At 38.0% G+C, this 21,723-nt stretch overlaps 1 protein-coding gene across 4 annotated transcripts in view; it reads right to left on the bottom strand.

Annotated features, from left to right (window-relative positions):
* Positions 1 to 21,723, bottom strand: part of CNTLN (centlein) — a 311,923-nt gene that overhangs the window by 216,230 nt on the left and 73,970 nt on the right. For all 4 annotated transcript variants that reach the window (XM_045043687.1, XM_011288695.4, XM_019816024.3 and 1 more), the window contains exon 3: positions 14,458 to 14,542. In XM_045043687.1, the coding sequence (XP_044899622.1) occupies positions 14,458 to 14,542 (85 nt within the window). The remainder of the gene's footprint in view (positions 1 to 14,457; positions 14,543 to 21,723) is intronic.

Here is a 21,723-nt window from a genome sequence, read left to right as displayed (position 1 = left end):
GTAGACAAGTTTTAACAGTTAAAAAGCCCAAAAAAGCCCAATTTTAGGTGACTTTCACCAGAGCCAAATCAACCAGGCTAAAGGGAAATACCTAACTCCAACACCCTCTAGCCTTCCTATTAATCCAAGGGAGGGGGGAGAAACAGAAGCACTTGTGAAGGTCACATTGTAGGGACACAAGCTCACTAAAAGATTGAAACCTAATCAGAGTATAGAATACTTTCCCCCTGACACTGGACCACCATACCAATAGGGCTTCTGTATAACAAGGGAACACAATGGAAAAAAAACTGTGCATCTCAGACAGTACTTAAGAAGCTTGTAGAAAAACCCAAAAAAAGGACAGCAAAACAAAGTTTAGCCTCTGAACCATACAACTACAGCAAACGGTAAACACAGCCTAAGCCCTAGCCAGATAAACAGAAAACCTCACAGTAAAGGCCTATTCACCTCACTACTTTTTACCCATTTAGTTAATTTTAAGTGTCAACTTGCGTATGTCATAGTACCCATGGTATCTAGTTTTTTTTTAATTTCTTTTTAATGTTTATTTTTATTTTTGAGAAAGAGAGAGAGAGAGAGAGACAGAGTGCAAGCAGGGGAGGGTTAGAGGGGGAGACACAGAATTGGAAGCAGGCTCCAGGCTCTTGGCTGTCAGCACAGAGCCCAACACAGGGTTCGAACCCATGAACTGTGAGATCCTGACCTGAGCTGAAGTCAAAAGCCCAATCAATTGAGCCACCCAGGCTCCCCATGATATCAAGTTTTTGATAAAACACAAGTCTAGATGTTGCTGTGAACATATTTTTCAGGTATGATTAATATTTAAATCAGTGACTTTGAGTTAAGCAGATAACCTCTCCATAATGTGCCTGGGCTTCATCCAGTCAACTGAAGATGATAAAACAAAGGGCTATAGTCTTCTGAGGAAGAAGGAATTCTGCCTCCAGAATGCTTTCTGATTGAGTTGCAAAATCAACTCTTCCTGGGTCTCCACCCTGCCAGCCAGTCTTGCATAAATCAGACTTGCCAGCCCCAAACTGCATGAGCCAATGCCTTCAAATCAATCTCTCTTTCTAGAAAGACAGATATAGGTAGATACATACACATATGCATATACCTCTATCACTTCTGCTTCTCTGAAGAACCCTGACTAATACAGAGTTTGGCCCCATTTAGGACTTCAGTCTTAAAATTACAAAGACATGGATACTGTCAGCAACCTGAATGAGCTTAGAAGCAGATTTTTCCCAAATCAAGCCTCCAGATAAGAGCAAGCCGAAAGGAAACCCTGAGTACAACCATGAGATACTGAACAGACAATCTAGCTATGTCCAGACTCCTTTTTTTTTTTTTTTTGCTTTTAAAGTGAGAACATTTTATTTTTTTAGCCTGATGCTTTTATTTATTTTTTGTTTTTTATATTACATATAATTTATGTCAAATTGGTTTCCATATAACACCCAGTGCTCATCCCAACAGGTGCCCTCCTCAATGCCCATTACCCACTTTCCCTTCTCCCCTACCCCCCCCCCCGCCGTCAACCATCAGTTTGTTCTCAGTATTTAAGAGTCTTATGGTTTGCCTACCTCCCTCTCTGCAACTTTTTCCCCCCTTCCCCTCCCCCTGGTCTTCTGTTAAGTTTCTCAGGACCCACATATGAGTGAAAACATATGGTATCTGTCTTTCTCTGCCTGACTGATTTCACTTAGCATAATACCCTCCAGTTCCATCCACATTGCTACAAATGGCCAGATTTCATTCTTTCTCATTGCCAAATAGTATTCCATTGTATATAAACCACATCTTCTCTATCCATTCGTCAGTTGATGGACATTTAGGCTCTTTCCATACTTTGGCTATTGTTGAAAGTGCTGCTATAAACATTGGGGTACAAGTGCCCCTATGCATCAGCACTCCTGTATCCCTTGGGTAAATTCCTAGCAGTGCTATTGCTGGGTCATAGGGTAGATCTATTTTTAATTTTTTGAGGAACCTCCACACAGTTTTCCAGTGTGGCTGTACTATTTTGCATTCCCACCAACAGTGCAAGAGGGTTCCCGTTTCTCCATATCCTCTCCAGCATCTATAGTCTCCTGATTTGTTCATTTTAGCCACTCTGACTTGCGTGAGGTGATATCTCAGTGTGGTTTTGATTTGCTTTTCCCTGATGAGGAGTGTCGTTGAGCATCTTTTCATGCACCTGTTGGCCGTCTGGATGTCTTCTTTAGAGAAGTGTCTATTCATGTCTTCTGCCCATTTCTTCACTGGATTATTTGTTTTTCAGGTGTGGAGTTTGGTGAGTTCTTTATAGATTTTGGATACTAGCCCTTTGTCCGATATGTCATTTGCAAATATCTTTTCCCATTCTGTCAGTTGCCTTTTAGTTTTGCTGATTGTTTCCTTTGCAGTGTCGAAGTTTTTTATCTTGATGAGGTCCCAATAGTTCATTTTTGCTTTTTAATTCTCTTGCCTTTGGGGATGTGTTAAGTAAGAAATTGCTGCGGCTGAGGTCAGAGAAGTTTTTTCCTGCTTTCTCCTCTAGGGTTTTGATGGTTTCCTGTCTCACATTCAGGTCCTTCATCCATTTTGAGTTTATTTTTGTGAATGGTGTAAGAAAGTGGTCTAGTTTCATTCTTCTGTATGTTGCTGTCCAGTTCTCCCAGCACTATTTGTTAAAGAGACTGTCTTTTTTCACTGGATATTCTTTCCTGCTTTGTCAAAGACTAGTTGGCCATACTTTTGTGGGTCCAATTCTGGGGTCTCTATTCTAGGCCATTGGTCTATGTGTCTGCTTTTGTGTCTGTAATCATACTGTCTTGATGATTACAGCTTTGTAGTAGAGGCTAAAGTCTGGGATTGTGATACCTCCCGCTTTGGTCTTCTTCTTCAAAATTACTTTGGCTATTCGGGGTCTTTTGTGGTTCCATACAAATTTTAGGATTGCTTGTTATAGCTTTGAGAGGAATGCTGGTGCAATTTTGATTGGGATTGCATTGAATGTGTAGATAGCTTTGGGTAGTATTGACATTTTGACAATATTTATTCTTCCAATCCATGAGCATGGAATGTTTTTCCATTTCTTTGTATCTTCTTCAATTTCCTTCATAAGCTTTCTATAGTTTTCAACATACAGACAGGTCTTTTACTCTCTGCAAGTTCACTTTAAAATTCAGGGAAAAAAAAACGTGAATAAATAAAAATATACAAATTTTCTTATCTTATCTTACAGTGTGCAGTTGATGTGTATTATATAGATTTTTCAGAATATGTTAGAATTAAGAAGTATATCATTAAATATAAAGTAATAAACTTAGTCATGAAAAGAACTGATATAGACTCTAAACCTCCCAAACTATCAACACAAAAATGCATGCACACACATACCCACAAACATACACAAATGAAAAATACAGCAAATGTAAAAAGCTAAGAAAACATTAAAAACAGAAAGCATAAGTTTAGTCATAGAACAAAGACCAAATAAGTATGTTATATCAAGAAATGCAGATGGGATAAACCTACCTTGAAAAAAGTAAAGATGTGGGTACCTGGGTGGCTCAGTTGACTAAGTGTCTGACTCTTGATTCTGGCTTGGGTCATAATCTCACGGTTTACAATATTGAGCCCCATGTCAGGCTCCATGCTGACAGCACAGAGTCTGCTTGGGATTCTCTCTCTCTCTCTCTCTCTCTCTCTCTCTCTCTCTCTCTCTCTGTGTGTCTCTCTCCCGTGCATGGGTGCATGGACTCTTTCTCCCCCCCCCATCATGCTCAAAGATAAATAAATAAACTTAAAAAAAAAGGTAAAAATGTATATAGATTGAGTCAAAACTCACTTCCAGGGAATATGGTAATATAGGAGAATCCTATGCTCACCTTGTCCCACAAATACAATTAGATAACATCCATATCAATGTAAATAACCCAGAAAATAACCTAAAGATTGGCAGAACAGACTTTCCACAGCTAAATTCAGAGAAGAGGTTACATTTAAGAAGGTAGGAAGGGCAGAGATGTGGTTGGGAGCTAAAAGGACCAAGAGGGCTGTAAGTGGGAAGGACAGACTCTGCAGCATTGGAGAGACCAAACAAACAGAACCTCATACCAGGTGCAGGGAACCTACACGGGGAAGACAATCCCTATAACATTTGGCTTCAAAAAACAGAGGGGCATAATTTCATGAGTTCTTACAATCAGTGGGGCTTAACACCTGGAACTTTAAAAACCATCAGGCTTGGCTCTAGGAGAGCCAAGAGGGCAAGAGGAAACTGATTCCCCACCTTAGAGACAGCACAACAAAGAGGCCCGCAGAGATACAGCCCAGAAGCAGCATTTGAAAAATGTCTGGGGTATTTGGGAAAAGATTTCTTTACTAATCTCAGAGGCTGTGCTGGAGGGGCAGAGATCTTTGGGAGACTTCTCCAGGAACAAAGGAGTTAGCTGGTGCCATTTCTCTCTCCACCAGCCTAGAGATACAGAAACCTGCTGGAATCAGTGTTGCCCCAAAACTCTCCACCTAGATTGCTAACAGCACACATCTCCCTTCCTACTGACCCCCCAACCATGCTTTTGTGGATCTACACCCTCCAACCTTGGCAGGCATTCTGGGAAGCTGTGGGTCCCCTCCTCCAATGGACAGGTTTGGACCTTGCTGGCACTCTGTGTGCCCTGCCCCCACATTCTCCTATGGACTCAACCCTTCTAATCCTACAGCCATTTTCTAAAGCAGCTCCAGGTCCCCTTGCACAGCAGACCGGTACAAACCTTGATAACACTGTGCTCCCTGCCCCCTTGTTCTCCTGCAGACCTGTCCCTTCCAATACATCCTTAGCAGGAGCCTATCAAAAGCAGTACCACAAGCCTAGCAATGTGTCAGTAGACTGAACAGGAGCCAGTACCACTCCAAAGTTACTACTGTTCCAAGGAGAGGGGAAGAACCACACACACCAGGGGCTGGAGCCCCGGCAGTGGATTGGGAGAAGATAATCTGGTTTGATTGCAGGTCCTCAGCAGTGAAAACTTCTCAGGGAACAACATAGGGAAAGCAATCTGAGTTCAGTGCTACTACATCTCTGGCAAATGCCTAGTCTGACTCAACTCAAGCCCAAGGTGGCCCCAAGACTGGCTCAACAACAACACAGGGACCAAATCCTGCCAACAACAGGCAAAGAGAACCACGGCAGACAATTGGACTGAAAGGCAAAAGAGGCTCAGCCACAACAGTAGGACACAAGCACCACACATAAGAGACTCCTTTGAAGAGCCAGGTTCTTGTGACCAGGGGACAATGCACTGCAGGGCACTACGAGACTTCTTTATAAGGCCACTACTTCAAGAGCAAGAAATGTAGCTGACTTTCTTAATACATACAAACAGACACAGAGAGATAGACAAAATGAGGAGACAGAGGAATATGTCCCAGATAAAAGAAAAGGACAAAATCACAGCAAGAAACCTAAATGAAATGGAGATGAGTGATATGCCTGATAGAGAATTTAAAGTAATGATCATAAAGATACTCAATGGACTTGAAAAAAAGAGTGGGAGTGGAGGACCTCAGTGAGACCCTTAAGAAAGAGACAAACAACATAAAAAAGAACCAAACAGAGAAGAACTCAATAACTAAAATTAAAAATTCACTAGATGGTATAAACAGGAGACTAGAGGAAGAAGATGAACAAATCAGAGGTCTGGAGGAAAGAGTAATGGATAGTAATGAAGCTGAACAGTAGAGAGAGCAAAAAATAATAATACAATGCTGAGGGAACTCAGCAACTCCATCAAGTGTAATAACACTCCTATTATAGGGATCCTAGAAGAAGAGAGAAAAAGGGGGACAGAATTTTTATTTGAAGAAATAACAGCTCAAAGCTGCCCAAATCTGGGGAAGGAAACAGAGATCCAGACCCACGACGCACAGAGAGCCCCCAACAAAATCAACTCAACGAGATCCACACAATGACATGTAATAATAAAAATGGCAAAAAGTAATGATAGAGAATTTTAAAAGCAGCAAGTGAAAACAGTTAATACAAGGGAAACCCCATAAGGCTATCAGCTGATTTTAGCAGAAACTTTTCAGGTCAGAAGGGAGTGGCATGATATATTCAAAGTGCTGAAAGAAAAAAACCTGCAGCCATAAATATTCTATCTAGAAATCTATCATTCAGAACAGAAGGAGAGACCAACAGCTTCCCAGACAAAAAATGTTAAAAGAATTCATCACCACGAAACCAGCCTGTAAGAAATGTTAAAGGGGACTCTAAATGGTAAGGAAAGGCCATAGCTAGGAGTAAGAAAAGTAGGATGCACAAAAGCAATAAAAATTAGTACATCTGTAAAATTCAGTCAAGGGATTCACAAAATAAAAGGATGTGAAGTATGACACAATGTACCTAAAATTTGGCAGGAGAGAGAAGAAACAAATGAGTTCAAACATAAGTGACAATCAATATAATATAAACTGCTATATGCACAAAATGTTATATACCTAATGGTATTAGGTATATAACCTAAGAGTAACCACAAATCAAACACCATAACAGATATGAAAAAAATGCAGAGAAAGGAATCCAAGTATATCACCAAAGAAAGCCAGCAAATTGTGAGAGAAAAGAGCAAGAGAAGAATAGAAAAGAACCACAAAACAACCATAAAGCAAGTAACAAAATAGCAATAAGTACATACCTATCAATAATTACTTTGAATGTAAATTAACTAAACACTCTAATCAAAAGACATAGGATGACAGACTCGATAAAAAAGCTAGACCCACCCATAGGCTGCCGATAGGAGACTCATTACAGAACTGAAGACACATGTAGATTGAAAGTAAAGACATGAAAAAACATGTATCATGTAAATGGAATTTAAAAGAAAGTTGGGTAGCAATACTTATATTGAACAAAATAGACTTTAAAACAAAGAATGTAGTAAGAGACAAACAAGAACACTATATAATCATAAAGGACACAACCCAACAAGAATATATAACATTTGTAAATATTTATGCACACAACATGGAATCAGCCAAACACATAAAGCTGCTAATAACAACAAACATAAAGGAAATAATCAATAGTAATACAATAATAATAGGGGACTTTAGCACCCCACTTACATCGATGGATAGATCATCCAAACAGAAAATCAACCAGATGGATCTAACATACATTCAAAACATTCCAGCCTAAAACAACACAATACACACCATTTTCAAATGCACATGGGACGTTCTCCAGAACAGATCACATATTAGGCCACAAATCAAGTCTCAACAAATTCAAAGAATCGAAGTCATACCATGCATCTTTTCTGACGACAATGCTATGAAACAAGAAAAGAACCTTAAGAAAAAAATCTGGAAAGGGGTGTCTGCATGGATTAGTTGGTTAACCATTCAACTTTGGTTCAGGTCATGATGTCAAGGTTTGTGAGTTCGAGCCCTGCGTCTTGCTCTGTGCTGACAGCTCGAAGCCTGGAGCCTGCTTCAGATTCTATGTCTCCCTCTCTCTGCCCCTACCCCAATCACATTGTGTGTCTCTCTCTCTCTAAAATAAATAGTGAATTCACTAATTCTGTGAATTAGCACTAATTCACTAATTTGGAATAATAGTCATAAAATTAATCGCTGGGCTTGAAAACAGTATAAAGGACAGCAGAGAATCTCTTGCTACAGAGATCAAGGGACTAAGGAACAGCCAGGAGGAGCTAAAAAATGCTATCAATGAACTGCAAAATAAAATGGAGACAACTACGGCTCGGATTGAAGAGGCAGAGGAGAGAATAGGTGAACTAGAAGATAAAATTATGGAAAAAGAAGCTGAGAAAAGAGAAATAAAAAAAATCCAGGAGTATGAGGGGAAAATTAGAGAACTAAGTCATGCACTAAGAGAAATAATATACACATAATTGGTATTCCAGAGGAGGAAGAGAGAGGGAAAGGTGCTGAAGGTGTACTTGAAGAAATAATAGCTGAGAACTTCCCGGATCTGGGGAAGGAAAAAGGCATTGAAACAAGAGGACGGAACTCCCTTCAGACGGAACTTGAATCGATCTTCTGCACGACATATCATAGTGAAACTGGCAACATACAAGGATAAAGAGAAAATTCTGAAAGCAGCTAGAGATAAACGTGCTCTAACATATAAAGTGAGACCTATAAGACTCGTGACCGATCTCTCTACTGAAACTTGGCAGGCCAGAAAGGAATGGCAGGAGATCTTCCATGTGATGAACAGAAAAAATATGCAGCCAAGAATCCTTTATCCAGCAAGTCTGTCATTTAGAATAGAAGGAGAGATAAAGGTCTTCCCAAACAAACAAAAACTGAAGGAATTCATCACCACTAAACCAGCCCTACAAGAGATCCTAAGGGGGATCCTATGAGACAAAGTACCAGGATATCGCTACAAGCATGAAACCTACGGACATCACAATGACTCTAAACCCATATCTTTCTATAATAACACTGAATGTAAATGGACTAAATGCGCCAACCAAAAGACAGGTATCAGAATGGATAAAAAAACAAGACCCATCTATTTGCTATCTACAAGAGACTCATTTCAGACCTGAAGACACCTTCAGATTGAGAGTGAGGGGATGGAGACCTATTTATCATGCCACTGGAAGTCAAAAGAAAGCTGGAGTAGCCATACTTACATCAGACAAACTAGACTTTAAATTAAAGGCTGTAACAAGAGATGAAGAAGGGCATTATATAATAATCACAGGGTCTATCCATCAGGAAGAGCTAACAATTATAAATGTCTATGCGCCAAATACAGGAGCCCCCCAAAATTACTCACACACATAAGCAACCTTATTGATAAGAATGTGGTAATTGCAGGGGACTTTAACACTCCACTTACAGAAATGGATAGATCATCTAGACACACAGTCAATAAAGAGACACACTGTCAATAAAGAAACAAGGGCCCTGAATGATACATTGGATCAGATGGACTTGACAGATACATTTAGAACTCTGCATCCCAAAACAACAGAATATACTTTCTTCTCGAGTGCACATGGAACATTCTCCAAGATAGAACACATACTGGGTCACAAAACAGCCCTTCATAAGTATACAAGAATTGAAATCATACCATGCATACTTTCACCCACAATGCTATGAAACTTGAAATCAACCACAGGAAAAAGTCTGGAAAACCTCCAAAAGCATGGAGGTTAAAGAATACCCTACTAAAGAATGAATGGGTCAACCAGGCAATTAGAGAAGAAATTAAAAAATATATGGAAAGAAACGAAAATGAAAATACAACAATCCAAACGCTTTGGGATGCAGCGAAGGCAGTCCTGAGAGGAAAATACATTGCAATCCAGGCCTATCTCAAGAAACAAGAAAAATCCCAAATAGAAACTCTAACAGCACACCTAAAGGAACTAGAAGCAGAACAGCAAAGACAGCCTAAATCCAGTAGAAGAAGAGAAATAATAAAGATCAGAGCAGAAATAAACAATATAGAATCTAAAAACACTGTAGAGCAGATCAACGAAACCAAGAGTTGGTTTTTTGAAAAAATAAACAAAATTGACAAACCTCTAGCCAGGCTTCTCAAAAAGAAAAGGGAGATGACCCAAATAGATAAAATCATGAATGAAAATGGAAGTATTACAACCAATCCCTCAGAGATACAAGCAATTATCAGGGAATACTATGAAAAATTATATGCCAACAAACTGAACAACCTGGAAGAAATGGACAAATTCCTAAACACCCACACACTTCCAAAACTCAATCAGGAGGAAATAGGAAGCTTGGACAGACCCATAACCAGCGAAGAAATTGAATCAGTCATAAAAAATCTCCCAACAAATAAGAGTCCAGGACCAGATGGCTTCCCAGGGGAGTTCTACCAGACGTTTAAAGCAGAGACAATACCTATCCTTCTCAAGCTATTCCAAGAAATAGAAAGGGAAGGAAAACTTCCAGACTCATTCTATGAAGCCAGTATTACTTTGATTCCTAAACCAGACAGAGACCCAGCAAAAAAAGAGAACTACAGGCCAATATCCCTGATGAATATGGATGCAAAAATTCTCAATAAGATACTAGCAAATCGAATTCAACAGCATATAAAAAGAATTATTCACCATGATCAAGTGGGATTCATTCCTGGGATGCAGGGCTGGTTCAACATTCGCAAATCAATCAATGTGATACATCACATTAATAAAAGAAAAGATAAGAACCATATGATCCTGTCACTCGATGCAGAAAAGGCCTTTGACAAAATTCAGCAACCTTTCTTAATAAAAACCCTCGAGAAAGAAAGAACATACTTAAACATCATAAAAGCCATTTATGAAAAGCCCACAGCTAACATCATCCTCAATGGGGAAAAACTGAGAGCTTTTTCCCTGAGATCAGGAACACGACAGGGATGTCCACTCTCACCGTTGTTTAACATACTGTTGGAAGTTCTAGCATCAGCAATCAGACAACAAAAGGAAATCAAAGGCATCAAAATTGGCATAGATGAAGTTAAGCTTTCACTTTTTGCAGATGACATGATATTATACATGGAAAATCCGATAGACTCCACCAGAAGTCTGCTAGAACTGATACATGAATTTAGCAAAGTTGCAGGATACAAAATCAATGTACAGAAATCAGTTGCATTCTTTTTTTAAAAAAATTTTTTTTCAACGTTTATTTATTTTTGGGACAGAGAGAGACAGAGCATGAATGGGGGAGGGGCAGAGAGAGAGGGAGACACAGAATCGGAAACAGGCTCCAGGCTCTGAGCCATCAGCCCAGAGCCCGACGCGGGGCTCGAACCTACGGACCGCGAGATCGTGACCTGGCTGAAGTCGGACGCTTAACCGACTGCACCACCCAGGCGCCCCGAATTCTTATACACTAATAATGAAGCAACAGAAAGACAAATAAAGAAACTGATCCCATTCACAACTGCCCCAAGAAGTATAAAATACCTAGGGATAAATCTAACCAAAGATGTATGCTGAAAACTACAGAAAGCTTATGAAGGAAATTGAAGAAGATATAAAGAAATGGAAAAACATTCCACGCTCATGGATTGGAAGAATAAATATTGTCAAAATGTCAATACTACCCAAAGCTATCTACACATTCAATGCAATCCCAATCAAAATTGCACCAGCATTCTTCTCGAAACTAGAACAAGCAATTCTAAAATTCGTATGGAACCACAAAAGGCCCCGAATAGCCAAAGTAATTTTGAAGAAGAAGACCAAAGCAGGAGGCATCACAATCCCAGACCTTAGCTTCTACTACAAAGCTGTAATCATCAAGACAGCATGGTATTGGCACAAAAACAAACACATAGATCAATGGAATGGAACAGAAACCCCAGAACTAGACCCACAAACGTATGGCCAACTCATCTTTGACAAAGCAGGAAAGAACATCCAATGGAAAAAAGACAGTCTCTTTAACAAATAGTACTGGGAGAACTGGACAGCAACATGTAGAAGGTTGAAACTAGACCACTTTCTCACACCATTCACAAAAATAAACTCAAAATGGATAAAGGACCTGAATGTGAGACAGGAAACCATCAAAACCCTAGAGGAGAAAGCAGGAAAAGACCTCTCTGACCTCAGCCGTAGCAATTTCTTACTTGACACATCCCCAAAGGCAAGGGAATTAAAAGTAAAAATGAACTACTGGGACCTTATGAAGATAAAAAGCTTCTGCACAGCAAAGGAAACAACCAACAAAACTAAAAGGCAATCAATGGAATGGGAAAAGATATTTGCAAATGACATATCGGACAAAGGGCTAGTATCCAAAATCTATAAAGAGCTCACCAAACTCCACACCCGAAAAACAAATAATCCAGTGAAGAAATGGGCAGAAAATATGAATAGATACTTCTCTAAAGAAGACCTCCGGATGGCCAACAGGCACATGAAAAGATGCTCAACATCGCTCCTCATCAGGGAAATACAAATCAAAACCACACTCAGATACCACCTCACGCCAGTCAGAGTGGCCAAAATGAACAAATCAGCAAAGTATAGATGCTGGCGAGGATGTGGAGAAACGGGAACCCTCTTGCACTGTTGGTGGGAATGCAAACTGGTGCAGCCGCTCTGGAAAACAGTGTGGAGCTTCCTCAAAAAATTAAAAATAGACCTACCCTATGACCCAGCAATAGCACTGCTAGGAATTTACCCAAGGGATACAGGAGTACTGATGCATAGGGGCACTTGTACCCCAATGTTTATAGCAGCACTCTCAACAATAGCCAAAGTATGGAAAGAGCCTAATTGTCCATCAACTGATGAATGCATAAAGAAATTGTGGTTTATATACACAATGGAGTACTACATGGCAATGAGAAAGAATGAAATATGGCCCTTTGTAGCAACGTGGATGGAACTGGAGAGTGTGATGCTAAGTGAAATAAGCCATACAGAGAAAGACAGATACCATATGGTTTCACTCTTATGTGGATCCTGAGAGACTTAACAGAAACCCATGGGGGAGGGGAAGGAAAAAAAAAAAAAAGAGGTTAGAGTGGAAGAGAGCCAAAGCATAAGAGACTGTTAAAAACTGAGAACAAACTGAGGGTTGATGGGGGGTGGGACGGAGGGGAGGGTGGGTGATGGCTATTGAGGAGGGCACATTTTGGGATAAGCGCTAGGTGTTGTATGGAAACCAATTCGACAATAAACTTCATATATTGAAAAAAAAACTTTGAAAAAAAAATAAAAATAAAAAAAATAAAAATTAAAAAAAAGGCAAGAACTGTAACTTCGAATTTTCCAAAGTACCATCACAGAATAGTATATACATTTAACATATTATACTTTGTAGAAAGTTATAACCATTACTGAACAAAAATATACATGATTTTGGCAAATTAGGGCCTCTAAAAAAATTAGGAAGCCTAAAAACAAATATTTTCTCTTATGGAAATTTAATATTTTATCCCCAAGCTAAGTGATTCTGCTCAAAAAGGTAAATAGTTAAATAGTATATCCCTCAAGAAAGAGGAAGCACAAAAAGAATTTAGCAAAGGGGAAATATACTATCATTTTTTAAAGTCAACATTTTTAAAAAATGGTATGCTATAGCTATCTAGATCTGGTAACCTGAGCATTCCCTAAAGCACTCACTGCAAACTTAAAACCCAAGAATATCAAAGAGTGGCAAAATGCATTCTCTTCCATAGAATAGAGCTATAACTGAAGAATAGATTGCTTAGTCTGGTTCTTTATCTTCCCTAACCTCCAGAATCCCGGGGTGGCCAATATGGCTAGTTTTTCTCAATCTAGTGTGAGTACAAATGACACTTGGCACTTCTAAGTCATATGGTCATATCTATTAGGCAGCTTAGCCTAGGCATATAACAGTATTTATCCATCTTAGAATCCATTTTAATGTTTTTTGATATTCAGGTAGAAAACACAACATTTTCCCCCCCAGAGCAAACAGACTAAAATATTATTTCTAAAATTTTACCATTATGGTATCAATTATGATATTTCCTATGAGGAAAACACAACATTGGAGAATGTATAAACTTCAAGCTTATATGTCATAAAAGAATGCATTGTTCCATTTTAGAAAGATATTCTATGGATGTAGAGAACATAAAAATAATTGGATCTTTTATCTAAGTTAACTGCCACTTTAAGTTTTTTGATAAAACAACTTTATAACAATAACCAAACTTAGATCAAAGTTCTCATAAAACTTTAATTGGCTAGGAAGGAAAATAGAGTCAAAACCCAAAGATCATAGTTTCCAAAAAGAGCCTCCATTTACCCTAGAAGAATTATGGGCAATTTAGCCCACAAGGAACAATTGGGTACAAAATGAATTTAAGTATTTTATCACAATAGAGGCCATTCTTACAATAAATTTCTTTCTCCTTCCTTTTTAAGATGTGTATACTTTGAAAATGGTTCTGGGAAGCACTGATAACATGGATTTTTGCAGTGATAATATCCTGATTATATAATTACATATAATTTTATTATATATGTAATTGTATAATTAACTGATTATAGATAAGACATAAGAAAGCACAGTTTTCAAAAGAACAAATGGAATCATTCCTGTTATTTGTTGATCCTTTCTATGAATGAAACCATCTGAAAATTTACAAGTTTCAATGATACTGCTAATAATACAATGATAACTGGTAATAATAAGAGGCAAAATTCAATAGAACAATGAATAATTGCTAGTTACTACTATAAAACCATAACACTATCTTAAGAATTTTAATGAATAAATGACATAGCCCATTAATTCGGACAACAGGCTATAAGCAAATTACAATAGTGAAGAATATCTGGCCATAGTAGTTTCAAAATAGTGATGGTTTGAGATGATTACTCCGATGTTCTTAATGAATATTTTTTTAATTAAAAGTAATTGCAAATATCTACTACCTGAAAAAATATTCTCAGTATTTTCTGTTACACCAACCTGTTCCAATTCTTGTATTTTAGCATCCTTCACTTGCAGAATTTCTAAAACTTTTCTGTCTTTAGCTTCAGATTTCTGTTTTTCTCTACAAAGAAAAATAAGGGAGAGTTTATTAGTTATAATTGGTAGCTAATCCTTTAAATTTTCACATCCTGAAAATGAGTATCACTTTAAAATATAGAAAATTAAATTATCTGGGGTTGACAGCCCTTTCAGAATTAATCAGAAACCATACGGCAAGTGACAACAACTTACAAACTGCTGACAACTAAGACAACTTCATACCAAAAGAACAGTTTAGTTTCCAGATTTAGATCCATGTTTAAAAAAAAAAAAAACGCAACACATTTAATCTTGATCACAACCACTCTATCATCAATTTAAAATAAGTCAATATGTTCTTTATTTTTTAATGTTTATTTATTTTTGAGAGAGAGAGAATGCAAGTGGGGGAGGGACGGGGCGGGGAGAATTCCAAGCAGGCTCTGCACTGACCACAGAGAGCCTCATGCAGGGTTTAAACTCACAAACCGCGAGATCATGACCTGAGCCGAAATCAGAGCTTAACCAATTGAGACACCCAGGTACCCAAAGTCAGTATGTTCTTAACATAAGCACTTTATACACACAATTAAATTAAGAATAAAATATCATTTTTTTAAGTAAAAGACTCAAAAGAGATCTAGAGACTTACTAGTAACTTTTAATAACGTTTTAACAACTTAAACGGGATAAAAATTTACCGGACATTTATTTATATTTTAAAACACTTTAAAAATAAGTAAAATAAATAGAAATCTATACTTAAATCACTCAGGAGTGACAAAGTATACAGGAAAGTTAGAAGAAAAGAACCCTCAACTGGGAAACAGTGAAATGAAGCGAAGGGCCCTAGAAGGTACAAAGGAATATCAGAATGAAGAGACACCAATCAGAAAAAGCACAACACTGGTTTAAGAGATAAATTCAGATGATACACTAGTACACTTTAAAATTTTTTTTTAAATTTTTTTTTTTAACGTTTATTTATTTTTGGGAGAGAGACAGAGCATGAATGGGGGAGGGGCAGAGAGAGAGGGAGACACAGAATCGGAAACAGGCTCCAGGCTCCGAGCCATCAGCCCAGAGCCCGACGCGGGGCTCGAACTCACAGACCGCGAGATCGTGACCTGGCTGAAGTCGAACGCTTAACCGACTGCGCCACCCAGGCGCCCCTAAAAATTTTTAATTAGACTTCCAATAACCTAGCATAATAAGTTCATACTTTGAGGCAATTCTCTGTTCTCTAAGTTGATACTATTAATAGAAAAACATAAAAGAAAAAATTAAGGAAACACAGCCACGTCTCTAAGGATTGCAAACTAAACAGAAATACAATGCTACAAACAAGGATGAAGGTGCTGTGTACTGTCCAGATCCAGATGTGGGCTAAGGTGAAAAAGAGCTCAGCTCCTGAGGGTAAGTGCTAATGAAAGTGCCCTGCCCAATATAGGGAAGCATAGCTAACTAAGCTCATTGTTTGAATCCAGAGACTAGGGTGGCGCCCCGAACTTCTGAAAGGAGTCTGGAAAAAGTCTTTCCCCACCCTTGCCTGGAACTAAGGCTTATATGAAAGTTTAGAAAGGCAAACGTTTATAGATAAAATCCCAATCAGGCACTGAGCCAAAACACTCCATAGCCAAGGTACTAAATTTAACAAATCCTCTGTGTCATTATTGGCTAAGAGCCTCACACTACAAATATAAAACCTATTTCAGGATAGGATGAGGGTGACAATTTAGTGGCAAACACAAAATTTTTAGAGAAAAAAAGGCATTAGGCAAGGCAGTGTAGTGGAGAAAGGAATGAGAACAGTAACATCAACCCTCCTACTCAAGGTTTATCACAAAAAATCCAACAAAACACAAGAAAACACACACTCTAAATTCACATACAACACATGCAAACACTGACTGAATCATTCAAAGAATCAATCACTCTAGACAAAATTAAATAACACAACACACTGAAAAAGACTTTAAGGGGCGCGTGGGTGGCTCAGTCATTTAAGTGTCCGACTCCTGGTTTCAGCTCAGGTCATGATCTCACAGTTCCGTGAGTTCAAGCCCACGTCAGGCTCAGTAGCACAGAGCCTGCTTGGGATTCTCTCTCTCCCCCTCACCCTGCCCCTTCTCTACTCACGCTGTCTCTGTCTCTCTCAAAAATAAATAAAAATAAAGACTTTAAAGTAAGGATTTATGACCTAAAAGAATGACTACAATTAAAAACAAAAACAATAAATAGATCTTAAAAAATATATTGAAAACCTTGCAAATAAAAATTACAACCACTAAATCAAAACACAATTCAATGGGCTTAGCTCAAAACTAGATGTAAAAAGAGAGTAAGTGAAATGGATAATAACAATGAGAAATTCATCCAGAACACTGCATACAGAAATGAGATGAAAAATATAAAAACACAGTTAAGACATGTAGGTCTCACTTGAAACTCCCAGGATATGCCTAAAGAGTTCCAGAAGCAAAAAAAAAAAAAAAAAATGGGATGAAAGATAAAGCGGTATTTTTAGGAGATAATTTCTGAGAATGTTTTAGAATTAAATAGAATCCTCAGATTGAAAGAATACCTACCAGAATAAATACCTAAAAAACAAACAAACACACATTTACACATTAATCCATCATTCACTTAATGAGTGTTTATTGAGCATTTATTATATGCTCGACTTCATTCTAGGGAATAGAGAACGGCAGCAAACAAAATAAACCAAGTGCCGTCTTGATGGAATTAACATTCTAGCTCATAGATGCTGAAAATAAATGATATATAAGTGAATATACAGTATGCCAACTAGCTATATGTATAGCTATATGTATAAGCTATATGTATAAGAACAATAAACTAGGGTAATGCAGAAAGGGATGCCTCGTCTTAGAGAACTGGGAAGCAAAAAGAAGGCTGTTGCTATTTTATAAAAATGACTGTCCTTAAAGATATGTGACCAGAAACTTAAAGGAAGGAATTAAGAGTCATAGAGATTTCAGGGAAGAGTTTTCCAGGCTTTGGGAAAAGTAGCAAGAGCAAAGATACTGAGGCAAGAGCACAATTGGTGTAGCCAAAGAACAGCAAAATAGTAACGTCCATACAAGGGGAGAATGGTGGCTGAGGACAGAATAGTCACTGGGAATAAAGCAGTATATCGCCTTTTAAGCCCTATGAACTTTAGATCTGACTCCCAATAAAATTGGAACAGAGAGGATAGTTTTGAGTAGGGAAATAATACAATAAGAATTAATATTTCACAAGTATCACAGTAGGTCCTGGGCTGAGGTCAGACTCTAGCAATCAAAAGTAGAAGCAGGGAGAATAATTAGGGGGCAAATAAAATACCCAGGTGAGAACTAAAGATGAACTCGACAAGATAGGTAATGGTGGTGTTACTGAGAAAGTAATAAAATTCTTGATATTTTGAAGGTAGGGCTAACAGGATTTCTTGATCCAATAGGTATGAGATTTAAGGGAAGAGAGAAGTCAAGAATGTTTCCAAGGCTTTTGTCTGAATAACTGGAAGGATCAAGTAGACATGATCTCGGATCCTGATGAGGAGAGTTAAGGGACATTAGAATTTTGGATTTGGACAGGGGCACCTGGGTGGCTTAGTCAGTTAAGCCTCCGACTTAGGCTCAGGTCATGATTTCAAGGTCCATGAGTCCAAGCCCCAAATCGGACTCTGTGTTGACAGCTCAGAGCCTGGAGCTTGCTTCAGATTCTGTCTCCCTCTCTCTCTGCTCCTCCCCCACTCACACTCTCTCTCTCTCTCTCAAGAATAAACAAACACTAAAAAAAAATTTTTTTTAAGTATTTGGGATTTGGACATGTCAAATGTGAGATGTTTAATCAAAATCCAATATGCGGTTGGTAAACAAGTCTAGAATCAGTCAAATGGTCAAGGCTGAAGATAAAACTTTAGGCATCATCCAAATATATTTAAAAGCCTAAGAAGTAATTTTGGATAGAAAAATCTGAGAATTGGGTCCTGAAGCACTCCACATTTATAGGTTAGTAAGGCGAGGAAAACAGCCAATGATACTACAAAGGATACACAGTCATGCAAAAGGAGAATCAAGAGAGCTAAGTGAACAAGTTATTTCTAGAAGGAACCAACCTTGGCAAATGCTGTAAACATGCTAAAGAAGACAAAGACTAAAAACTGGACTGCTGGGATTTAGCAGTATTGTAGTCACTGGTGATTTTGACAAGAGCTGTTTTAGGAGAATGGTGGACATAAAAGCCTAATTGGAGTCAGTTCAAGAGAGAAAGAAAAAAATAGAGATAGTAAAAACTACTTTTCAGATGATTTTTGCTGTAAAAAGCAGCAGAGAAATGGAACAGTATTTCAAAAGAAATGTGAGATCAAAAGAGATTTTTTTCAAAAGACAGAAGATAAAATTGCATGTCAGTACGTGGACAGGAATGACCCAGGATAGTGAGCGATACAGATGACGCAAGAGAGAGAAGAGAGAACTACGGAGTGACATCCTTGCATCCTTAAGGCTTCAGTGTGCACAGTTTTTTTTTTTTTAACTTAAGTGACAGTATAAACAGTTCTTCCAAAGAAATAAAAAGAGAAAAAGAGAAAATAGATTCAGGTATGTTGGTAGAAGATGTGGTTATGGGAAAGAGTAAAAGCTCTCTTCTAAAAGCTTCTATTTATTCAGTGGTGTAGGAAGCAAGGAGGTTGTCAAGAGTTTAGCTAAAGCTACTCCATGCCTTGGCATCCATTTGGTTTGGCCAAGCAGCCTGAAGCTAGTTCATGCAAGTGCCCTAGATAGCAGCTCACAGAGTCACAAGTAAATTAAAGTTCTTGATATGACTTCCCTAACAGCCGTTGTGATCAACAATCTCCCCTGCCTCCCAATGCCATTCTCTTATGTGTCCCTTACATAAGATCCCCTCATAGAGCTCACCAAAACCTAGCTCTTTTGGTTTGACCAATCCCACCTGAGCCTGGAAACCCCAAAGTACTCCACACACAAACCCTCATAAAGGCATGTGCCCTAGGTCCTCTCTGTCTCCGTACTGTGCCTTGACTTCCCCATGTGGCCCCTCGAGGCATGCCGGGTACTTCCTCTAGGACATGTGAGCAATAAACTTCTCTATTTCAGTTTTTCTTATGGTCTGTTGTTGAACCATGGCTCACCATCCAGCGCCCTGTGCTCCACTTAACATTAATCTGACAAATTCATAACAGTTATCTGAAAGTGAAAAGGAAAAACAAAGTGTTATAAGTTGACAAGAGAGTTAAGCATCAAATAGTCTTCTAGGAGACTGGGATGGTAAGTGAGCCAGGAAAAAATAGGATATCTACCAGTCAGTACTAAGACCACGAAGGTCAGTAGTCATAAATTCACATATGACCAGTCGTCATGGCTCAGAATTTTTCTCTAGCCAGGTTCAGCCCTCTGAATATAGGCACACACTAGGTAGAGAATTGGAATAAATCACACTTAAAATTTTACAAACATATTATTTTTACTGTTTGTATTTTATTCTGTTTTATTATTTTATTTTCTATTACCAAGTATTGATAGCACATCTAATGCATAATCACAGTCCATTGTCTTCAACTGGGCTCTCTTTGTATTTTTTTTTATTAATAATGAATTTCAACATATTTTCACCAATTGAAATGTTTTTTTCCTAATTTTCCAGTGCCAGTCAACATAACTGTCATTTTATATTTTATTGGTTTTGATTTATAAAACTATTTTATATATTAAAAATATATGACCTTTATCACTATATTGTACACCTGAAACTAATATAACAATATGCTAACTATACTGGAATTAAAATTAAAAGCTTAAAGAAAAAAAAAAGAAAAAAATATATACACCCTTTGCCTATCATTTGTCACAAATATATAATCTCAAATTATCATTTGAGTGTTTAATATTATAAAATCACTAGTACTGCAAAACAGTACTACATCAATTCAAGGTATATGCATCAGGGGGAAGATGGCTTCAAATCTCAAAGGGAAGGGCTTGATTGAGTTTACTCAAGGACAAAGACCCAGGATATAACAGCCAAGATATTAATTCCAGTCAGAAACTCCCCCTGTAAGTTGCTTTTTGAATATGCTATGAGTCTAATATTAAATTCCCAGGAATTAGTTTAGTTTACAGGGATAGAGTCTTTCTAATTCACTCTTTTGTAGTAAGCCTAAAATCCCTACCAGTGTCCAAATACGTTCTGGTGTCCTTTTTATGAGGCAGGGATAAAACATGTGCCACAAAACTCAAACAAAAGCATTACTGCAGCTTGGTACCAGAGTGATTATCTCCTACTATATACATAGGTATGTACATAAACTTACTCACAGTCTAACCAAGTAGTTCTCATACTGTGAGTCACCAGAGAAGTGGGATTAGCATCATCCAAGAACTTGCTAGAAATGTACTATCTTCCACCCTTTCTAAGTGCAGAAACTCTAGGGTAGGGCCCAGAAATCAGTGTTTAACCGTAACAAGGTGCTCTGGACTGAATGTTTCATATTCATGTTGAAGCCCTAATCCCCAATGCGCTAGTTTTTGTAGGTGGGGCCTTTGGGAAGTCATAAGGATGGAGTCCTCATGAATGGGGTTAGTACATCTGAAGATGATCTCCCTCCCCATCATGTGAAAATATAGCAAGAAGGTAGCTGTCTGCAAGAGAGCTCTCACAAGGAATGGAATCAGCAGTCACCTTGATATTGGACTTCCTAACCTCCAGAAATATAAGAAATTAATGTTTGGCTTTTTAGCCACCTGAACTATGATATTCTGTTATAACAACCCGAACTAAGACACAAAGCCTCAAGTGATGTTGACACACACTAAAATTTGAGAGTCACTGAAATAACAATAACTAAGCTGAGTAATATAATACTGAAAATATAGGTCATAAATGATCTATAAACTTCATGTCAAATATAAACTTCAAAAATATACTTCACTGATGTATTTTAAACCAAAAACCTTCAAAAGTGACTATTATAGTTTTGAAATTGAAAAAAAAAATCACAATTCACAATCTATATAGAGATTTGTCCAGCAGCTCCTCCTGGTGGCACATGGTATTTTCATAACAGGAAAATGCTCCCAAGAGAAAACAGCGCTACAATATGAATACAATTATTTTTTACTTAAAATAATACAAGGTAAAAAAGTTGTTTCAAATTTAAAACACCACCAATGTATCTGGTCAATTCAATTAATATATACT

This window comes from Felis catus, chromosome D4, assembly GCF_018350175.1.
Source record: "Felis catus isolate Fca126 chromosome D4, F.catus_Fca126_mat1.0, whole genome shotgun sequence".
NCBI lineage: Eukaryota > Metazoa > Chordata > Mammalia > Carnivora > Felidae > Felis > Felis catus.
The sequence above is the reverse complement of the archived record's forward strand: the minus strand, read 5'-3'. Positions and strand labels throughout refer to the sequence as shown.